The sequence below is a fragment of the Bufo gargarizans genome, chromosome 4, assembly GCF_014858855.1.
Source record: "Bufo gargarizans isolate SCDJY-AF-19 chromosome 4, ASM1485885v1, whole genome shotgun sequence".
In the NCBI taxonomy this organism is placed as follows: Eukaryota; Metazoa; Chordata; class Amphibia; order Anura; family Bufonidae; genus Bufo; species Bufo gargarizans.
The window spans coordinates 264168720-264186355 of NC_058083.1; the positions used below are offsets into that span (position 1 = coordinate 264168720).

At 40.7% G+C, this 17636-nt stretch overlaps 1 protein-coding gene across 2 annotated transcripts in view; it reads left to right on the plus strand.

Annotated features, from left to right (window-relative positions):
- Positions 1 to 17636, plus strand: part of LOC122934573 (dynein axonemal heavy chain 5-like) — a 266469-nt gene that overhangs the window by 24587 nt on the left and 224246 nt on the right. For both annotated transcript variants that reach the window (XM_044290144.1, XM_044290145.1), the window contains exons 4-12: positions 627 to 872; positions 2809 to 2960; positions 3946 to 4119; positions 4317 to 4521; positions 7639 to 7853; positions 8704 to 8906; positions 12754 to 12878; positions 13907 to 14033; positions 16338 to 16438. In XM_044290144.1, coding sequence (XP_044146079.1) covers positions 627 to 872; positions 2809 to 2960; positions 3946 to 4119; positions 4317 to 4521; positions 7639 to 7853; positions 8704 to 8906; positions 12754 to 12878; positions 13907 to 14033; positions 16338 to 16438 — 1548 coding nt within the window. The remainder of the gene's footprint in view (positions 1 to 626; positions 873 to 2808; positions 2961 to 3945; positions 4120 to 4316; positions 4522 to 7638; positions 7854 to 8703; positions 8907 to 12753; positions 12879 to 13906; positions 14034 to 16337; positions 16439 to 17636) is intronic.

The following is a 17636-nucleotide window of genomic DNA, read 5'->3' on the forward strand; positions in this document are numbered from 1 at the left end:
GGACCGGAAGTTCAGGGGCGCGCTCCGGAAATGCGGATGCGGAAAGCACACTGTGTGAAGTCCGCATCTATTCCTGCCCCATAAAGAATGAATGGGTCTGCACCCGTTCCGCAATTTGCGAAACGGGTGCGGACACATTCACGGACGTGGGAATGGACCCTTACTGTGTCACACTGGATAAAGGCAACAGTTATGTGGTTTATTTTTTTCAACGTGGCTTTCATATGGACATTGGAATAATATATAAATTATTTTTCACAGTAACATTTTTCCCCTGTAACCAGAGTCATTTACTGGGAAAAATGTAATCTCTGCTATGACACTTGTCACTATTACAGCTGATATTGGTCTGGCTGTAACCCAGAGGTCAACCTCATTTGGCTTGTTATATGACCAGTGTATCTAATAGAAGAAGTAGCATTGCCACTGACTGTATTATAAGCCCATATTTCACTGTATAGAGTTCACTGGCATCTGACAGAAAGATTTTACTCCTATGGTTGCATTTTATGTGCTATCATACTTTGTGCTGCCTTTTTTTAGAGTTATGGTCCAGAAGAGGTCAGTTCATGTTTGGTAAGGCATTGAGTAACCATAACCACTACTAATTATGTTTATTTGTTCAGATAAGTCATGACGTTGATGTTGGATTGATGGAGAAAGAAATATTCTGTGGTGAGATAAAGGAAAACCCAGTGGAGAGTCTTAGATGCTTATTAAACGAATTATACATCCCCCTTCTACGTGCTCAAAAAGACTGGGGCTTCTGCAGCCAGGAGAATGTCGCAGGTTTTCTTTCAGGCTTGGAGAAATATGTTTCATCTATTGATGAAGCAGCCACCATACCTGATCTGGAAAAACAGCATATCACGGTGGGTAATGATATCTATTTGTCTGTAAAGAATTTGCCTATTTTTTAACAACCCAAAGGTTATTTGGGAATGTTCCTCTAAAGAGTAAGGGTATAGGCCCAAGTGTATTTGACTATGTGGTCTTAGCCTTCCAAATGAAGTGTGCATGCAAAGAGATATCTCCCAAGGAAAAGAACCATCTTACTAGTGCCACCTCTTGGAAGTCATTTGGATGGACATCTGGCTTGGCTATATTCCCTTGTCAAATCCCAAGACTTGTTGGAAAGTTGGATTTTGAGGGAGTCACTTCCAAGAGGTGGCGCTGGTGAGATGGTGCTATTGATTGGGCGATACATCATTGCATATTTATTTCCCATGAAGCATTGCCAATAAGTCTCCTTACTACGGAGAACTTCCATTAAGTCTCCATACCGGACTAGTCTCTTTAACACCTTAGTGACCACCCATACGCCTTTTTATGGCAATCACTAAGAGGCCTTAGGCTGGGCCCAGTCTAAGTGCTGCACAGGGGCCCAGCTCTTACATCAGAGCCGCGGCCCTGGTCTAACAGCCCAGACTGCCAGGAGTGCTGATCCGGGCTGTTTAACACTTTACATGCCACGGGCAATGGCGCCCGCTGCATGTAAAGTGCTGACAGAGGGAGCTGACTCCCTCTGTCTCCCATCGTCAACCCCCAAATGCAGGGTGCCGATGTGTGTGAAGGCTGGCTGGGGTCTTATGTAGGCCCCAGACCAGCCTTCAGTAATTTCCAGCAGGCTGCACTTCTCTGGTGCAGCCTGCTGGTCAATGTCAGAATAGCACTAACATTAAAATGCAATGCACTATAGGGATAGTGCATTGCATTTTAAAATCAATCAAAAAGCTGACTGTTATAGTCCCCTTGTGGGACTATAAAGTGGTAAAAAGGTAAAAAAAAACCATTCATTCGATTAAAAAATCCTGTAAAAAAATTACGCTTTTTTTCCATTGAAAATACGCTTTTCAATAAAATAAAATAAAATCCCCCCATATGTTTGGTATTGCCGTGTCCATAAGTACCTAGACTACATAAATATCATGTAAAGTATCCCCTACAGTGAATGTTAAAAAGAAAAAGACAGAATTGCTAATTTATTCTTAGTTGCCACTGAAGAAGCGTAATAACAAGCGATCAAAAAGCACCATTTACTCCAAAATGATACCAATTAAAAATACAAGTCGTCCCGCAAAAATCCAACTCTCACACAACTCCATAGAAAGAAAAATAAAAAAGTTATGGGTCTTGGGAAGCAGCAATGCAAAAACATTTTTTTCTTTTAAAAAGGGTTTTATTGCAAAAAAGTAGTAAAACATAAAAAAACTATATGTCTTTGGTATCACTGTAATCGTACTGACCCAGAGAATAAAGATATTATGTTATTTATACCGAAAAATGAACGCCGTAAAATGTATAATGTAAAAACGCAGTGGCAGTATTGCTGTTTTTCCCATCTCCCTCCCAGAAAGAGTTAATAAAAATTAATAAGAAAGTTATGTGTACCCCAAAATGGCACCATTAAAAACTGCAACTTGTCCCACAAAAAACAAGTCCTCATAAAGCTATATAAACTGAAAAATAAAAAAATTATAGCTCTTGAAACGCGACAATGAAAAAAGGAAGAAAAACACTTGGTCAGTAACACCCAAAACAGGCTCTTCACTATGGGGTTAAAAAGAGTTAGCACCTTGCCTAAAATGAAATATACAAAACCACAAATATCTGTTACAATTTTTGAATAAACTGATGCATTATATGACTTGTTTCTGGCTGAATGTAGGCGTGTAATATGTTATACGAAATATTTTCTCCTGATTACTAAGCAATCCACGAGGGTTTTAGTGGCATTGTTGCCATTTTATTCCATCAGTACTTCAAAAGGTGTTATCTCTTTAACTTGGTAAATGTTTTATGTTGCAGATTTTGAAGAGACCGCAGAATATTGTCAGCCCTGACTTTCTTCTACAGAGGTCTGTAGTTCTAGACCCAGAGATTGTCAGTGAAAATGAAACCCTCATTTCTGAGTGGATAAAAACCATTGATCAGGTTTTGATAGAAGCCATTGATGAAAGGTAATATTATCAAAGAAGCAGAAGTTGAAAATTGAGGAACATTTATAATCTAGATATATTTTAATATGATAATACTTCCCACATTTTCCTCTGACAATGTTCTTGGTGTTGGGTGGGGGAAATAAGATGTTATCTGTCTTGAACTTTCTATGATAAGTATGTAGAGGACTATGTGGGGTCCTTAATTTGTTTTGGTGTTATAAAGAATAAAAAATTCTACCCACGTTCATTATATGTGAGATGATCATGGTATACTTCGTCCTCCCTTTATGGCATTCATATGCTTTAATAAGGCATACCAAAGTAAATTAGCAATATAGTAATAATTATTGGGGGTCATTTATTATTCTGAAATATGCCTAAATTAGGCGTATTTCAGGCACAGATGGCAGCTCAACGATTGGTGCAGCCACTACCTGCGAGGTCTAAAATTGCGGACGTGGCGTGGAAGGGAACAGGCCCGAAAGCGTGTCTCATTCATCATTTTCCACGTCTGTTTTCGGCGTAGAAAATGGTCTAAATGTAAGACAGCAAGGACGCAGTTTAACATTTAGAACTGGCGCTGGATGCGTTGAAGTTATGGAGAGGCCTGCAACTCTTCATAACTTCAGTGGATCCACTGCCAGCTATGGGTCTTTATTAAGACCGGAGTCTAAAACGCCAGTCTTAATAAATGTGCCCCATTGTCTTTAGTAGATGACTAGTCATTCAGAGTCTTATTAACACTAATAGACATCTACTAATTTACACTATTTGCTATGTTTAAAGCTTATGTTAAAGAAGCACTCCCACAAAATAAAATTTTATTCTCTGCCCCATTAGAAAGGTGCATGATGAAAATTTTAATGAAGGCATCTTTTTTTACCGGTGACTGTATTTGTGAGTTTTCCCACTCACTTTTGGTCCTGAGCTGTGTCATGTGGCCGACGCTGTAACTCTCCAAATGACAGATGTTGAATTTCATGTAATGTTCTTTTTCCTCCAGGGTGCTAGACATTACCACAACTCCTCTGACTGAACTTGAGCGTTGGCACCACAGACAGAAAATGTTGAGTTTAATAACTGAACAGTTACGAGGAAAAGAGTGTAAATCTGTCCTTGGTATTATGATTTCTTCAAAATCACGTCTCCTAAAGAGATGGAAAGCAGTTGATATCAGGTTAGAACCTTTTGTCATTTCAAAATACTTTTCATCATATAGTGACGTGGAAGGTATAGATGACCAGTGAGAGGTTCTATGTCCTTTTCTGTACATGCTTTCATAGGAATAGCTTTCAACTGTGAAGATCAAATAATTAGCATAAACCCGTTTACTCTACTAGTATTAAATACCTCATGCAGCTCTTTGTTCTTCAGTATTACAGAGGCATTGAATGCTACTAAGGATTGTGTTAAGTACTTGGAAGCACTTTATCGTCATTTTGATGCTTTGAGCACAGACTACAATCCAGAAAACATCATAAACAGTATTCTACCAGGTTTCTTCAACAGTATCCAACAAATGGAGATGCTAACACGACACTTCTCAAAGAATGGATATTTGGGACTACTGCTCACTAAGGTGCCAACTCATAATATTGTCACAGTAGTTATGCTTTAATGTGGATTATTCCTCCAATGTGGTATTTTAAATGGTACTAATGTAATAATTCTCTTTTAAAGAGGATTTCTACCTAAATCTAAAACCTGATTAATATGGGAGTAAGAGATACAGGAAAATGGTGTGTGGGCAATGTCAAGCAGAAGTTCTTTCTCTATGATTAAGCTGGCAAATATCTATAAGATGGGTTAAAAATCCTAAAGCAAGTCAGGGAACCAATATTTATCCTACCCTAACCCTTTTTGTACTATTTTTCAAAGCACTTTACTCTAACCAAGAGCATGACTTGATTCAAAAAAGATGCAAACCTTGGGTCTATAGCTTTATTAAAATGTCTATTCCAGTTCCTGTCAACACTACTCAAGTATACGAGTCTTTACAGGCATGCATCTTTGACCACAATATTTCTTCTAATGGTTGTCTTAATTAAATATGTAAAAACTTTTATTATAACTGTGTGTGTGTGGAGATCATTAACCCCGAGAAGAGTTTAAAGAGGACCTGTAACCTCTCCTGGCATGTCTGTTTTAGTAACTATTTGCAATAATAATTCTGGAGAACCCATTCTTACATCTGTGTGTTGTGCTATTCCTACAATACATTTTGAAATAAACTGACAACTGGGTTTTACTTTTCCCCTTTTATAAGTGGTGTAGCCCTGCAGAATCATACACTGCAAGCACTGATTGGACAGGTCAGACTGTGCAGGGACAAACCACCACAACTTGTAACACCTAGTAGTTCACAATGTATTCATAAACTTGTAATAAAAGAGAGACAGCACCACATAGTGTCATAATACTAGATGCTCTACAATTGTCATTTTATGTGGATTTATCTACCAAGACAGACTTGTCAGGAGTGGTGACAGGTCCTCTTTAAAATACTTCAACTTTTAAGACAAGGGATAAAAAAGATGCCAATCAAGGAATTGCAACAGAGGACTCAGGCCTGGGCTACACTGCAACTTTTTGTAATGCGATTGATTGATTTTAACTACTGAGTGCAGCAGTCCGCAAGATTGCATACAACCTAATGTATTCCTTTGGACTGCAGCTGTGACTCAGTAGTTAAAGGTTCTGTAAACGGTGCGATTATTGGGATGCTTATTGGGATTGAACATTCATATGAAAGCTTGTTCCTGAAATTCAACAAATGCTCGTTCTTCGAGTGAAAGCACCATTTATTTGAATATCATTGATCCTGGGCAGAAGGTCATGTTGTGTAAACAGGGTTCTACTTCCCAGAAACAATAATTCTCTATGGGGATGAATGATCACAGTAGTGATTGCTCATACCCATAAAGAGAAGACAGTTTCTGCATCTAAATACAACTCTCTCCTCCTTTGATGAGCAGACAATTTGCTGGTATGAACAGTTCATGAACGGCCGATAATTGCCTGCTTAGGCTACTTTCACACTAGCGTTCGGGTTTCCGCTCGTGAGCTCCGTTTGAAGGAGCTCACGAGCGGACCCGAACGCAGCCGTCCAGCCCTGATGCAGTCTGAATGGAGGCGGATCCGCTCAGACTGCATCAGTCTGGCGGCGTTCAGCCTCCGCTCCGCTCGCCTCCGCACGGACAGGCGGACAGCTGAACGCTGCTTGCAGCGTTCGGGTGTCCGCCTGGCCGTGCGGAGGCGTGCGGATCCGTGCGGATCCGTCCAGACTTTCAATGTAAGTCAATGGGGACGGATCCGTTTGAAGATGCCACAATGTGGCTCAATCTTCAAGCGGATCCGTCCCCCATTGACTTTACATTGAAAGTCTGGACGGATCCGTACTAGGCTATTTTCACACTTAGCTGTTCTATGCTAAAAATAATGCAGACGGATCCGTTCTGAACGGAGCCTCCGTCTGCATTATTATGAGCGGATCCGTTCAGAACGGATCCGCCCGAACGCTAGTGTGAAAGTAGCCTTAGGCTGCTTTCACACTAGCGTTCGCTGGTCCGCTCGTGAGCTCCGTTTGAAGGGGCTCACGAACGGACCCGAACGCAGCCGTCCAGCCCTGATGCAGTCTGAATGGAGGCGGATCCGCTCAGACTGCATCAGTCTGGCGGCGTTCAGCCTCCGCTCCGCTCGCCTCCGCACGGACAGGCGGACAGCTGAACGCTGCTTGCAGCGTTCGGGTGTCCGCCTGGCCGTGCGGAGGCGTGCGGATCTGTGCGGATCCGTCCAGACTTACAATGTAAGTCAATGGGGACGGATCCGTTTGAAGATGCCACAATGTGGCTCAATCTTCAAGCGGATCCGTCCCCCATTGACTTTACATTGAAAGTCTGGACGGATCCGTACGAGGCTATTTTCACACTTAGCTGTTCTATGCTAAAAATAATGCAGACGGATCCGTTCTGAACGGAGCCTCCGTCTGCATTATTATGAGCGGATCCGTTCAGAACGGATCCGCCCGAACGCTAGTGTGAAAGTAGCCTTAGTCGGCAGCCTTCTAATTGTTGTTTACATTAAGAAACTTTGCTCATCTAGGTTCTGTTCGCAAGATTGTAATTACTCTTTTCTTCTTTTTGCACTTTTTTTTACTGAGTTTTTAAAGGTATACAGTCTTTAGAAGAAACATAAAGGGGCCATAAAAATGTATAGTACAAAATCAACATGCGTAAGCTACAGCCAACAGAATGGTTTCTGTTCTTAAACGAACCAAAACAGGCATGAAAGATCTAATAAAACCTACAGCCCTAATTGAATATAATTGTTTTTTTCAGGTTTTATGTGTTTTTGACATCAAGAATAGCACGACAGATATTCTTGTTGTAAAAACACCATGGCACACAGATGGATCAAAGCATATAATTGTTGTGAACTGGGATTTTGCATACCTCTAGATCAGTATAGTAAAGCCAAGAGCCAAAACCCACCAAAAGTGATACAAAGTGAAAATATGACTTTTACATTTTTCAGTTTGAGTGGATTTGGGCTCCTGTTTAAATACATCAGACAGCCCATATAAGTAATCATTTAGATAATGTAACCAATTTCACATTACAAAATGTGGAAGTGAACTAGCCCCAAGTACCTACAATGATTTAAAGGTTTGTATTTCTGTTGTTTTATCGGTATCTAGGTATCAAACCAGTTGGCTCTAAATTGCAAGTCTTTTCTAAAAGAAATAATTTCAGTAAAAGATTCTAAGGATCGACTTTGGGAAATTTTAAGGGAGCACATCACCAAAGATAAAAAGGAAGTAGTATCAGTGAGTGGTTTCGGAGAAGAAAGAATCCCCAAAAAGGAGAAATTCAAAGTAAAAGTGTTAAAAAGTGCCAGTAATTTTTATGAACGGTAAGAAATGGAGAAGAAAGCACATACTAGTCACACCACATGCTTATATCTGTTTGCAATTTATTTTAAGTTATTAGTTAAAATGAAAAGCATGATAGTGGACCATTTGATAATAAAAATAAGTGCTTAGCAGGAAATACAGATACATTGCTGCCTTCCAGCTACCATCTACCTCTCTATTGTAACCAGGTTCAGAATACTTGACAGCATTCCTTCCATTCACAGTGACTGACAGTCCTAGACCTCTACAATAGGACAGAGTTCCCACATTGTCAACATCCCACCACATCCTCTATTACTAAGCAAAACTACAAACATATTGCCCGGCTGATTGCCAAACAGCATATCTAAAAAATAGTTCCAGAGGAAATGATTCTGGATTTATACTTCATAGCTATGCAAAGAGATATTTAAGATTATAGTAAAGAGTGGTTACGTGCAAAATTTTAGGCCCTATTACATTATTCAAAGATGGGAGCAGGGAAAGTAACTTGATAGATACAATCGTTTTGGTTATCTACAAATGGCAATTGTAAAAGTGCTACATGTAAACCAGGCCTGCTCTACAATTACTTTTTGTTTTAGAACTAGGTTAAATTATCTTGTCAGTCAGCATTCACCAGGAGTTAGTGCAATTACTGTAGACTTTCAGTCATTTAGATTACTTTAGGATCTATTTTGCATTTTGGAATAGACAGTGTTTAGACCTCGGACTGTTTAGATCTTAATAACCAACATCCCAGAAAAGTTAGGCACCAGCAGCACATCTCTAGGCACATTGGTTTCTAGGCTTCTTAGATTTGTCCTAATTACTTAGTGTATCTTCAATTAAAATTTTTTCTCAATGCAGAATTCAAGCCTGCCTGGCAGTATACACTTGCTTTCAAGAAGAAGTACAACGGCTACGTGAATGGTTATTAGGGTCACATGGACTTCAGAGATACTCATCTCTAAGTTCTGTTTCCACTGCACCCGGGAGATTGTCTTCTTTGCAAACCTCCAAAACGAATAAAACCAACATGAAGGTGACACTGTCAGTACAATCCAGCTCCGGTATGTCAATATATAAATCTGTGCTTATTTTCTACCGTTTTCATGTATCTATCACTGTTCTTTCTTGAGAAGTATTATGTTAATTGGGCATGAACCTTAAAAGGGTTCTATGTTGATATTTATGGCATATCCCATGAATGTTCGATAAGAAGAGTTCCCAGAGGTGGGAACCGCATCTATCTTGATACCAGGGACCCCAGTGGCCATGCATGCCTGGCTGTCTTCCTTCACTTCTATGGCACTTCCAAAAATGTTTGTAATTTGTAATTTTATAATTTCCATAGAAGTGAATGGAGAAAGCTGTGTATGTGCAACCAGCTTGCCATTCCCATTGGTGCAAGAAGGGGTCCTGTTCTTGAGCTAGTAACAGGTCTCAGAGGTGGGATCCGCACCTATCAAATATTTATGGCATAAGCATTGTATATGCTATTAATGGCTAGATGGGACTACCCCTTTAAAATGACAGTATCTGCATATTCCACAGGGCTTTACAATAGGGAAAGTAACAAACAAGTATAATATCTAAATAAAATATCCGATATATACCCCAACCAGGGGATAATTACTTATACAGGTAATTAGCATAAGCCTAAGGGGTTGGCGCCATCCTGGAGGAGACACAGTATGGGTAATTGTCCGATGTCCTTTGATATTGATGAATTGTTTGCACTTGCACTCTATTGAATGTTGTAATACAATGATGGACTGTACATAGACTTATATCCACTGTATGTTTCCTCCAGGGTATTCTTCTCTGATAATCATAATATTATACAGCAGTTTTAATATGTGTTAATAAACATAGGAGAGGTGATTTGTCTGGCATGTCAATCAATGTCAGTCATCCAAGCCACAGGAACAATTTTGTGTGTTAACCAATATCACAATATTTCAACAATTTGTAAGTAAAACTTATATGCATTTTAGTGTAATTGTACACATTTTTAGTTTCAAACCTTAAGTCAAGTCACAAACGTACCTGTCGGGGCTCCATCGGCAAAATCTCCAGCTTCGGCGCAACTGCGTTGGGAGAGACATGCTGCTAAAGCCACAGTGTCATTAGTAACAGGATGCAATGCTCTTTCTCCCCACAGCGGGCATGTCCTGGAGGAGATTAGCAGTGCACTGATTGCTAGACTGATCTATTCCTGTGTACTAGTTTTCTGATTTATCGAGTGCCGAGTCATGACCTATCAGGTTCTGATCCTGAGACTCGGTGCTCTATTTAAACCCCTTACTGGCCTTATATCAGTGCCAGTGATAGTCATTGACTCCCTAGCTGTGCTCCTGGTTCCAGTTCTGTGTATGTTTGGATTGCTTCTATATTTGACCTTGGCTTGCCTTTGACCATCTCTGTCTTGTGTTTTAGTACTGTGTTTTAGTACTCGTCTGGTTCTGACTTCAGCTTGGCTATTTGACTACCTCCTGTCTTACACTTTGGTACGCTCCAACCCACTTCTGTACGCCTCCTTCTCTGTGTTGTTCTTTCTCTGTGTGTGTATGTCTTGCACTTTAGCAGAGAGGGAACATCAACCAGTTGCAGACTTGCTGCCTAGGGCTTGCACTGAACGTAGGCAAGGAAAGCAGGGGGGCATTCCAGTTAGGGCTTACTGTCTGTTTATTCCTGCCTACTGTGGTTACATAAATCTGCCCCATTATGTTAACTGTCATATGATGACTTTTCATGCCATCTCATGTTGCTGCACTTATTTCAAAATTATCCATGTTGTACTTCTGGCAATTTAGCTGAGCTCATTTAATGCCATCAGTAGTGCTGCACTTCAATCTAGAATTTTTTGAGGATTAGTAGGAGATTTTAAAACATGCGGTAAGCCAACATCTGTACAAGACAAGTAAAATTAAACAGTTGCTCGTAATTGCACATTACATCTAGATATAAACTGTCAGACTGCGTAAAATTATAAAGTATTTAATTTTTTTATTTGATTTTTTTGTGTGTTGTAAACTATTTATATGAAGTAGGTTATTGATACGTTTTGTACGATGATCTAATCATATCAGGCACAAATCCTATAGTTGCTTCACTTTCTATGTACCGGCTATGCTAAAACAACAGTTATGGTCTTTGGCCTCTTCTTCTATGCTGTGACAAATAACTCATTATCTATAAAGTGTTATTCAATTTTGGAGCCTGCTTTTTGATGTGTAAATCTGAACGCCTAATAATGAGTCTGTATTTGCATAGGTTCCCTGACAGGCGACAAATAAAAGAATAATAGAAATCAAACTAACAACAGACCTGAATGTGACAAGAAAATGCTCAGGCTATTCTTTCTCAGTCGAATGTGCCTAGTGAAATGTAATGATATTCCATACTAATGAGGTCACTACTTACACTGATGTACATAAAACAAAAAGTTTTACAATCTGCCAGAATCTTTTAATGTTAATTACAGTATATTAGTTATATGCAGCTCATTATTTTGACAATCATCATCCCAGGCATCAAACTCTCCACACAGCATAGACTTGTATCTTAGGATACAGCCACACTGTCAGATTCCCTGATGCAGTTTTGGAAGCCAAAATCAGGAGTGGATGATAAAAGGAGATAAAGTATAAAGGACAGATGCAGCTTCTCTTTTTTTTTAATTCATTCCAGGTCTTGGTTTCCAAAGTTGCATCAGGAAAGTTGACCTATCTGGATAATCACTTTGTTAAACCCTAAAATTGCAACTTAGGGAGTAGCATTAAAGAGGACCTGTCATCAGTCCTGACATATCTGTTTTAATAGCTTCATACATTCCCCATGTAATAACAATTTTGAAGCATCTATTCTTATGACTCTATGTTTTGCCATTCCTTTATTATTTCTACTGAAAGTTATGAATGAATTGCTAGCAGTCTGCAGTAACGGTACAGAGGGGTGGTAACCAGTTAGAGGTGTGTACCTGCACAGTCTGACAATGGCAGCACTGATTGAATAGAGCGAGTCTGTGCAGTGTAAGAAGGTACAAGGAATCATCGTGGATAATAGGTATGTGTCACCGAGGTTTCTGGCCTCGGTGGAGTAAGAGCCAGTTTTCATGTGTCAGCAGCAGTTGCTGTGTGACACCTTGCTATCTAGTATGGCTGTAAAAAGCTGATCAGGGACGGCTCTTACTGGTAGTAGTCAAAGTGCTGGGTGGGTGACTACTCCCCACGGTCCAGGCCGGGTTTTTGATAGGCCAATAAAAACCAGCCAGCAGTGTCAGGTGGGCGGATTACTCCTCTCTGACACTGGAGCGGTGTGAAACTCTGCTGAGATCTGAGGCCTGTGTGTGGGCTGAAAACTGAAGACAGTGTGTCGGGCAAGCAGGCCGTCTAAAGCCTGCAGGTGGACTTTCTGAGGCTAAGCATTCAGCCGGGTGTGGATTAAACAACCAGGATCAAAGGTGAATGTTTTCTATATGAACTGTTTTGGGTGTGAACTAACACCAATACTGAAAATGGACTGTCATACTGTGAACCTGCAACTAGTGTGAATAAACACTGCAGCTTTTGAGTTACAAAGGTGTCTTTGCCTCTATACTGCACCCGCTTGTCCTGTCTACCAGAGTGAATCCCCACAGCAGGGACACACCCCCAACTGGTTACCACCCCTCTGTACCCTTACTGCAGACTGCTAGCAACTCATTTATATCTTCTAGCAGAAATAATTAAGGAATAGCACAACATAAAGTCATAAGAATAGATGTTTCAGAACTGTTAGTACATGGGGAATGCTTGAAGCTATTAAAACAGACATGTCAGGAGCGGTGCAAGGTCCCCTTCGACGGTTTATTTATTTCTATGCATCCTTTACATGTATCATTTGACTAATTTCCATTGCAATATTTTTCGTTAGACCAACAGCATGACTACCAAAGCTGTGGTGTGGTTATAACAGATGATGACACAATCATGTATCACTTGGAAGCGCTGAGCATCAAGCTGAAGCAAATGTTAGACATAGCAGACAAGCTGCAAGAGGTAAAATGGTTGACTGTCAGAAGGGCTCTGTATTACACATGCTGGAGCAATTATCTGATTATAAAACTAGTCATCTTAAATGGTTTTCCTTGCAATGATTTACCATAGTACTCTATAAACACAGTAGAGTCATTTATTAAAAGTGGAATCTCTGATTTTTAATAAAGAAACCAAACTGGCTCATGATATGTGATAATTATTAAGAGGCACAAGCCCCTTAATAATTTTGGCGCATCCTCCCGTCCACATCCCACTCACATTTTGTGTGGCAGGGAATGAGGATATGGAAAGCTTCAAAAAGCTTGCTTCCCCCTGAATATGCTTACCATGTTTGCAACTGATGTGCAATTTTGTGTTACCTATCATCCTATCACATTTTCAGGCATGTTCACATTATACCTAAGCCTAACCTTCATTTATAACACATATTAAAATATAAAGTGAGCATAGTGCACATGAACATATGTAATTTGTTTTCTATTATTTGATATAATACATGATTTAAGGGGTATTTCGGCTATATGAATTATATTACCGTGAATTCTGCGAATTTATTCTGGGAATAAAATAAGCTTGACATTGCTTAGGTGCATAAAAATTTTACTTAACTATGATAAAATACATAAAAGATATATACTGTATACAGATGATAACATACAGAGTAAATTAAGTAACAGTCACCAGTATGGTGTCCATATGATACAAAGAAAAGTAGGGGTAACAAGACATCTCTCACCCTGATTGCGATCTCCCTGATATACCATTTGGGCATTTCTGCATCCTGTAGTGAACTTTCTTTTAACTTTGTAAAAGTACTGTAAGTATAGCCTTTTTTCAGCCATTGAGGCTCAGATCCCCAACTTAGGATATTCTAAGGGCAGGCAATCTTTTTTTTATATAGTAATATATTTTTTTTACCTTAGCTAGCTTAACATGCCTAAAAGGATGCATTGAAATGGAATGTTTAACTGTTACATATATTTTATTATTTTATACTTTTAAGTGTTAATTATATGTTATCTTTGCAGTACAATATATTATCTAAGATGACAGAAGGCTTGAGAAAACCTGCCCAGGAAGATCTCATGGAAGATGAAGATTTTGAATCAGAAAGTGTCTTTGACATTGCTATGCAAGAAGATGCAAAAGAGACAGGTCTGAAAGTATAAATATATACAAATATGTGTATCTGAGACTTTGTAAGTAATGTCAAAAAGTTCTGGCATAGAGAGAGAGATAAGTGAAGTTTTGATCGGTGGAGCTTAAGGTGTTGAGTTGACACAATTGCTGGAACAAACAGATACAAGCTTCCAGCTGAGCGATGTTCCACTCTAGCTTTAGTTGACTTCCACTTTCATTTTGGACTCTCCTTGGACTGTATTACTGGCACGTGCCAGAGGACCAAGGCAGACCTCCAGGATGTCATGCAAACAGGACACAGGCAAAACAGACCAAGGACCCACAGAGAACTTTATTACAAGTGTAATAAAAGTACATGACAGTAAGCAGGTTAGGCAATAGTGGTAGCACTACCACAGAACCAAGTGCACTGGCAGACCAGAGGCAAAACCCAGATAGCGGAGAGCCAGTGAGCCCCGTTCCTTACGGAGCCCTTTGTGGTGGGGATAAACTGGGCCAAGGTCTCACTGTTCGCACCTTCAGGAAGGTCCCGGTACACTTGGCCCCTACCTGCCGAGAACCAGGCTGGTGAAATCAGCAGTGGAAAGACAACAAAACTAGAACCCAAGCAAACAAGGAACAGACAACAAGATGAATGAGAACCAGCACAGAAGCAGATGCCTAGACCCCAAGTGGAATGAAAGTATGGCAGTCTCAGGCAGGGCTGCATGCAGACTAGAGATTTACACAGACTAGAGATCCACACAGACTAGAGATCCACACAGACTAGAGATCCTTCCTCTGGAGAACCCAGGGGCCCTCTCACGAAGGCAAGACAAACATGGGATGGGAACAGTAAGGCACCGCAGGACAGACAAGGGATAGACTAAATCAGAAGCAGAAGGCACTGCCAGGCTGGACATAGAACAGACAGGTTCAGAAGCAGTTTAGCACTGCCAGGCTATCAGAGGCAGTTAGAGCACTGCTAGGCTAAACAAGGAACAGACAATAATAACATAAACATCATACAGGACAGGTACAGATCAGACAAGGACATAACATCAAACACCAAAGCAATACCACACAGAAGGGTAGATGGTAAAAAAAAAACTGGGTCCACAGCAAGGGGCTACACCTAGAAAGACACAAGACAGACTGACCCCAAGCACCACAGCTCACAGGTAGCTATAGCTGCATAATGAGGGCACCTGATAAGCCACACCCAGGAATGGACCAGGAGAAGTTAACCCCATCAGAACCAAACAGGGAGGGGAGCCTGCATGAACAGGGAAGTGAACACGCAGGCTGCAGTACTGGACATTGCCCCAGGCAACCAGAATACACAGAGTCCACTGCAGCCAGTACGCCAGAGCACAAACAACCCGTGACACAACAGAAATGCATCCATACTAAGGCCATGTTCACACACAAGGCTGCAGCCAGCACACATCGCAGAACCAGCATGCATGGGGACACCCACAGCCAGTACACAAAGCACATGCAGCCAGCCTGCACGGCACTAGAGACATGAGCCACAGAGATGCAGACACGGGAATCCACAAACACAGGTCACAGTTCACACACTACACCGCAGCCAGCATGCAGTCCCAAGCAACCAGCATACACAGGTGTCAGCCTGCAGCCAGTACACGAGGGAGCCTGCAGCCAGCCTACACGGCAACAGTAATAAGAACTGCACAGAGAAGCAGACACGGGGAGAGCAAACATTCACAGGCAGCAGTTCCACAAAACACCGCAGCCAGCACGCAACCCCAGGCAACCAGCATAGACAGGAGACAGCCTGCAGCCAGTACACGAGAGGGCATGCAGCCAGCCTACACGGCCAAAACTGTCACAATGAACCACACCGTGAGAGTTACATAAGGAGTATAAAGTGCGGCACCCCTGCTGATTTGAGGCTCTGATATAGCTGTATGACATGTCAGACGTTTTCTGAAGTGAAAACTACCCTTTAAAAGCAGATTTATAGAAATATGTTTATTCTTCAAAAGGTACAACTATACATATAGAAAAATGGCAGCTGATATTGTGCAATTGCTGCACAATTTTAAGGAAGACTAGTTGGAGACTTATCTTGTGACCTGTATGTCACTTGCCTTAGAACTAATATATTGTGGATGCTTAGGCAGGTTTTATGTACCTAATTACTTTCTACAAGACATTGAATAGATGAAAATGAGATTTACCAGTAAATCTGTATATGTTCTGATAATGAGTAAGTTTACTTATGTGGTATTTGATGGGGTCAATAATGTAATCTGTGCTCACTCACTTTTGTATGGTGGCTTGGAGTATTAATAATCAGCATTTTTTAAGTAGATGTCCAGACTGAACCTTCCTCATACCAGCCTCAAATTCTGAGACAAATTACAAGTACACCAGGAAAATTGCAGACTCTTATCGAGGAAGATGAACCTCAGGTAAAAGATGAAAAAAAAATGAAATAAAACAGTTTAATGATTTAAAAGAAAAACTATGAGACTGGAAATTCTCATGAAATATTTACCAGGTCTGTAATGTGAACTGGATATATGGCTTGCTTCTTGCAGAGACATTATTTTAGTCCTCATTTCAGGTTGGACGAATACATCACTTGAGGCCTGTAATCAATGACTTATCTCTTGTGTCTGTTTATGTATTGATGGCAATGCCAGTGATTTTCTTAATATTTATATTGATATTTGGTTAGACCTCTTTCACACAAACAATATGGAACCTGCCCAAATCTGTACAGTGAAAAACTGATGATTTGTCTGTGATTGCACTTAGTGTTTCCATTTTTTCAGCCCATCTATTTGTCATCTGTTATTCATGCACATAAAATACTAATGGATAACACACAGCATCTACTAGCAGCCGTCCTTCAGGGTGTTTCAGTTTTTTTTATCACTGATCCGTTGATTTGAATGAACCAGTCCTACATAAAAGAACAGATGATAGAACATGATAGATTTTTTCGGAATGGACAGATGATCAGTGAAAACAATGCTCATGTTCGCATACCCATTGAAATTAATGAATCAATGTTCAGGTAGGATGCTGTCCGTTTTTAAAAGGGGTCGCATCTGGACGAAAACATTGCACATGTGAAATTAGCCTTAGGCAATGCTTCAGGCAACGTTTAGGGCTCATGAACATGTGACGGCCAGGCCCGCAAACAGCAGGTCCGCAATATACAGGCATTGGCCGTTTGTGCACCCGAGCACGGATGCAGACTAATTCACTTGAATGGGTCCGTAATCCGGAAGGTGCGGTGCGGAACGTAGGCACGGAACCCCACGGGAGCACTATGAAGTGCTACCATGGGATTTCTGTCCATGCCTCCACACTGCGAAAAAGTAGTGCATGCATTACTGTTTTGCAGTGCAGACCATCGGATGCGGATTGTGGAACCCATTCGAGTGAATGGGTCCTGCGTCCGCATACATCAGCCCTACGGTCGGTGCCCGTGCATTGCGGTCAACAGCACGGGCCCTCTGCCACGCGTTCATTTGCATGAGCTCTTAGACTGCTATATTACCATTACATTCATTTTTAAAGCAAATCTATCACTTTTAATATGTTGCCACTGTACAAAGTGATTTCTAGTGTGAGGATATTGATGGCCTACTTAGCAGC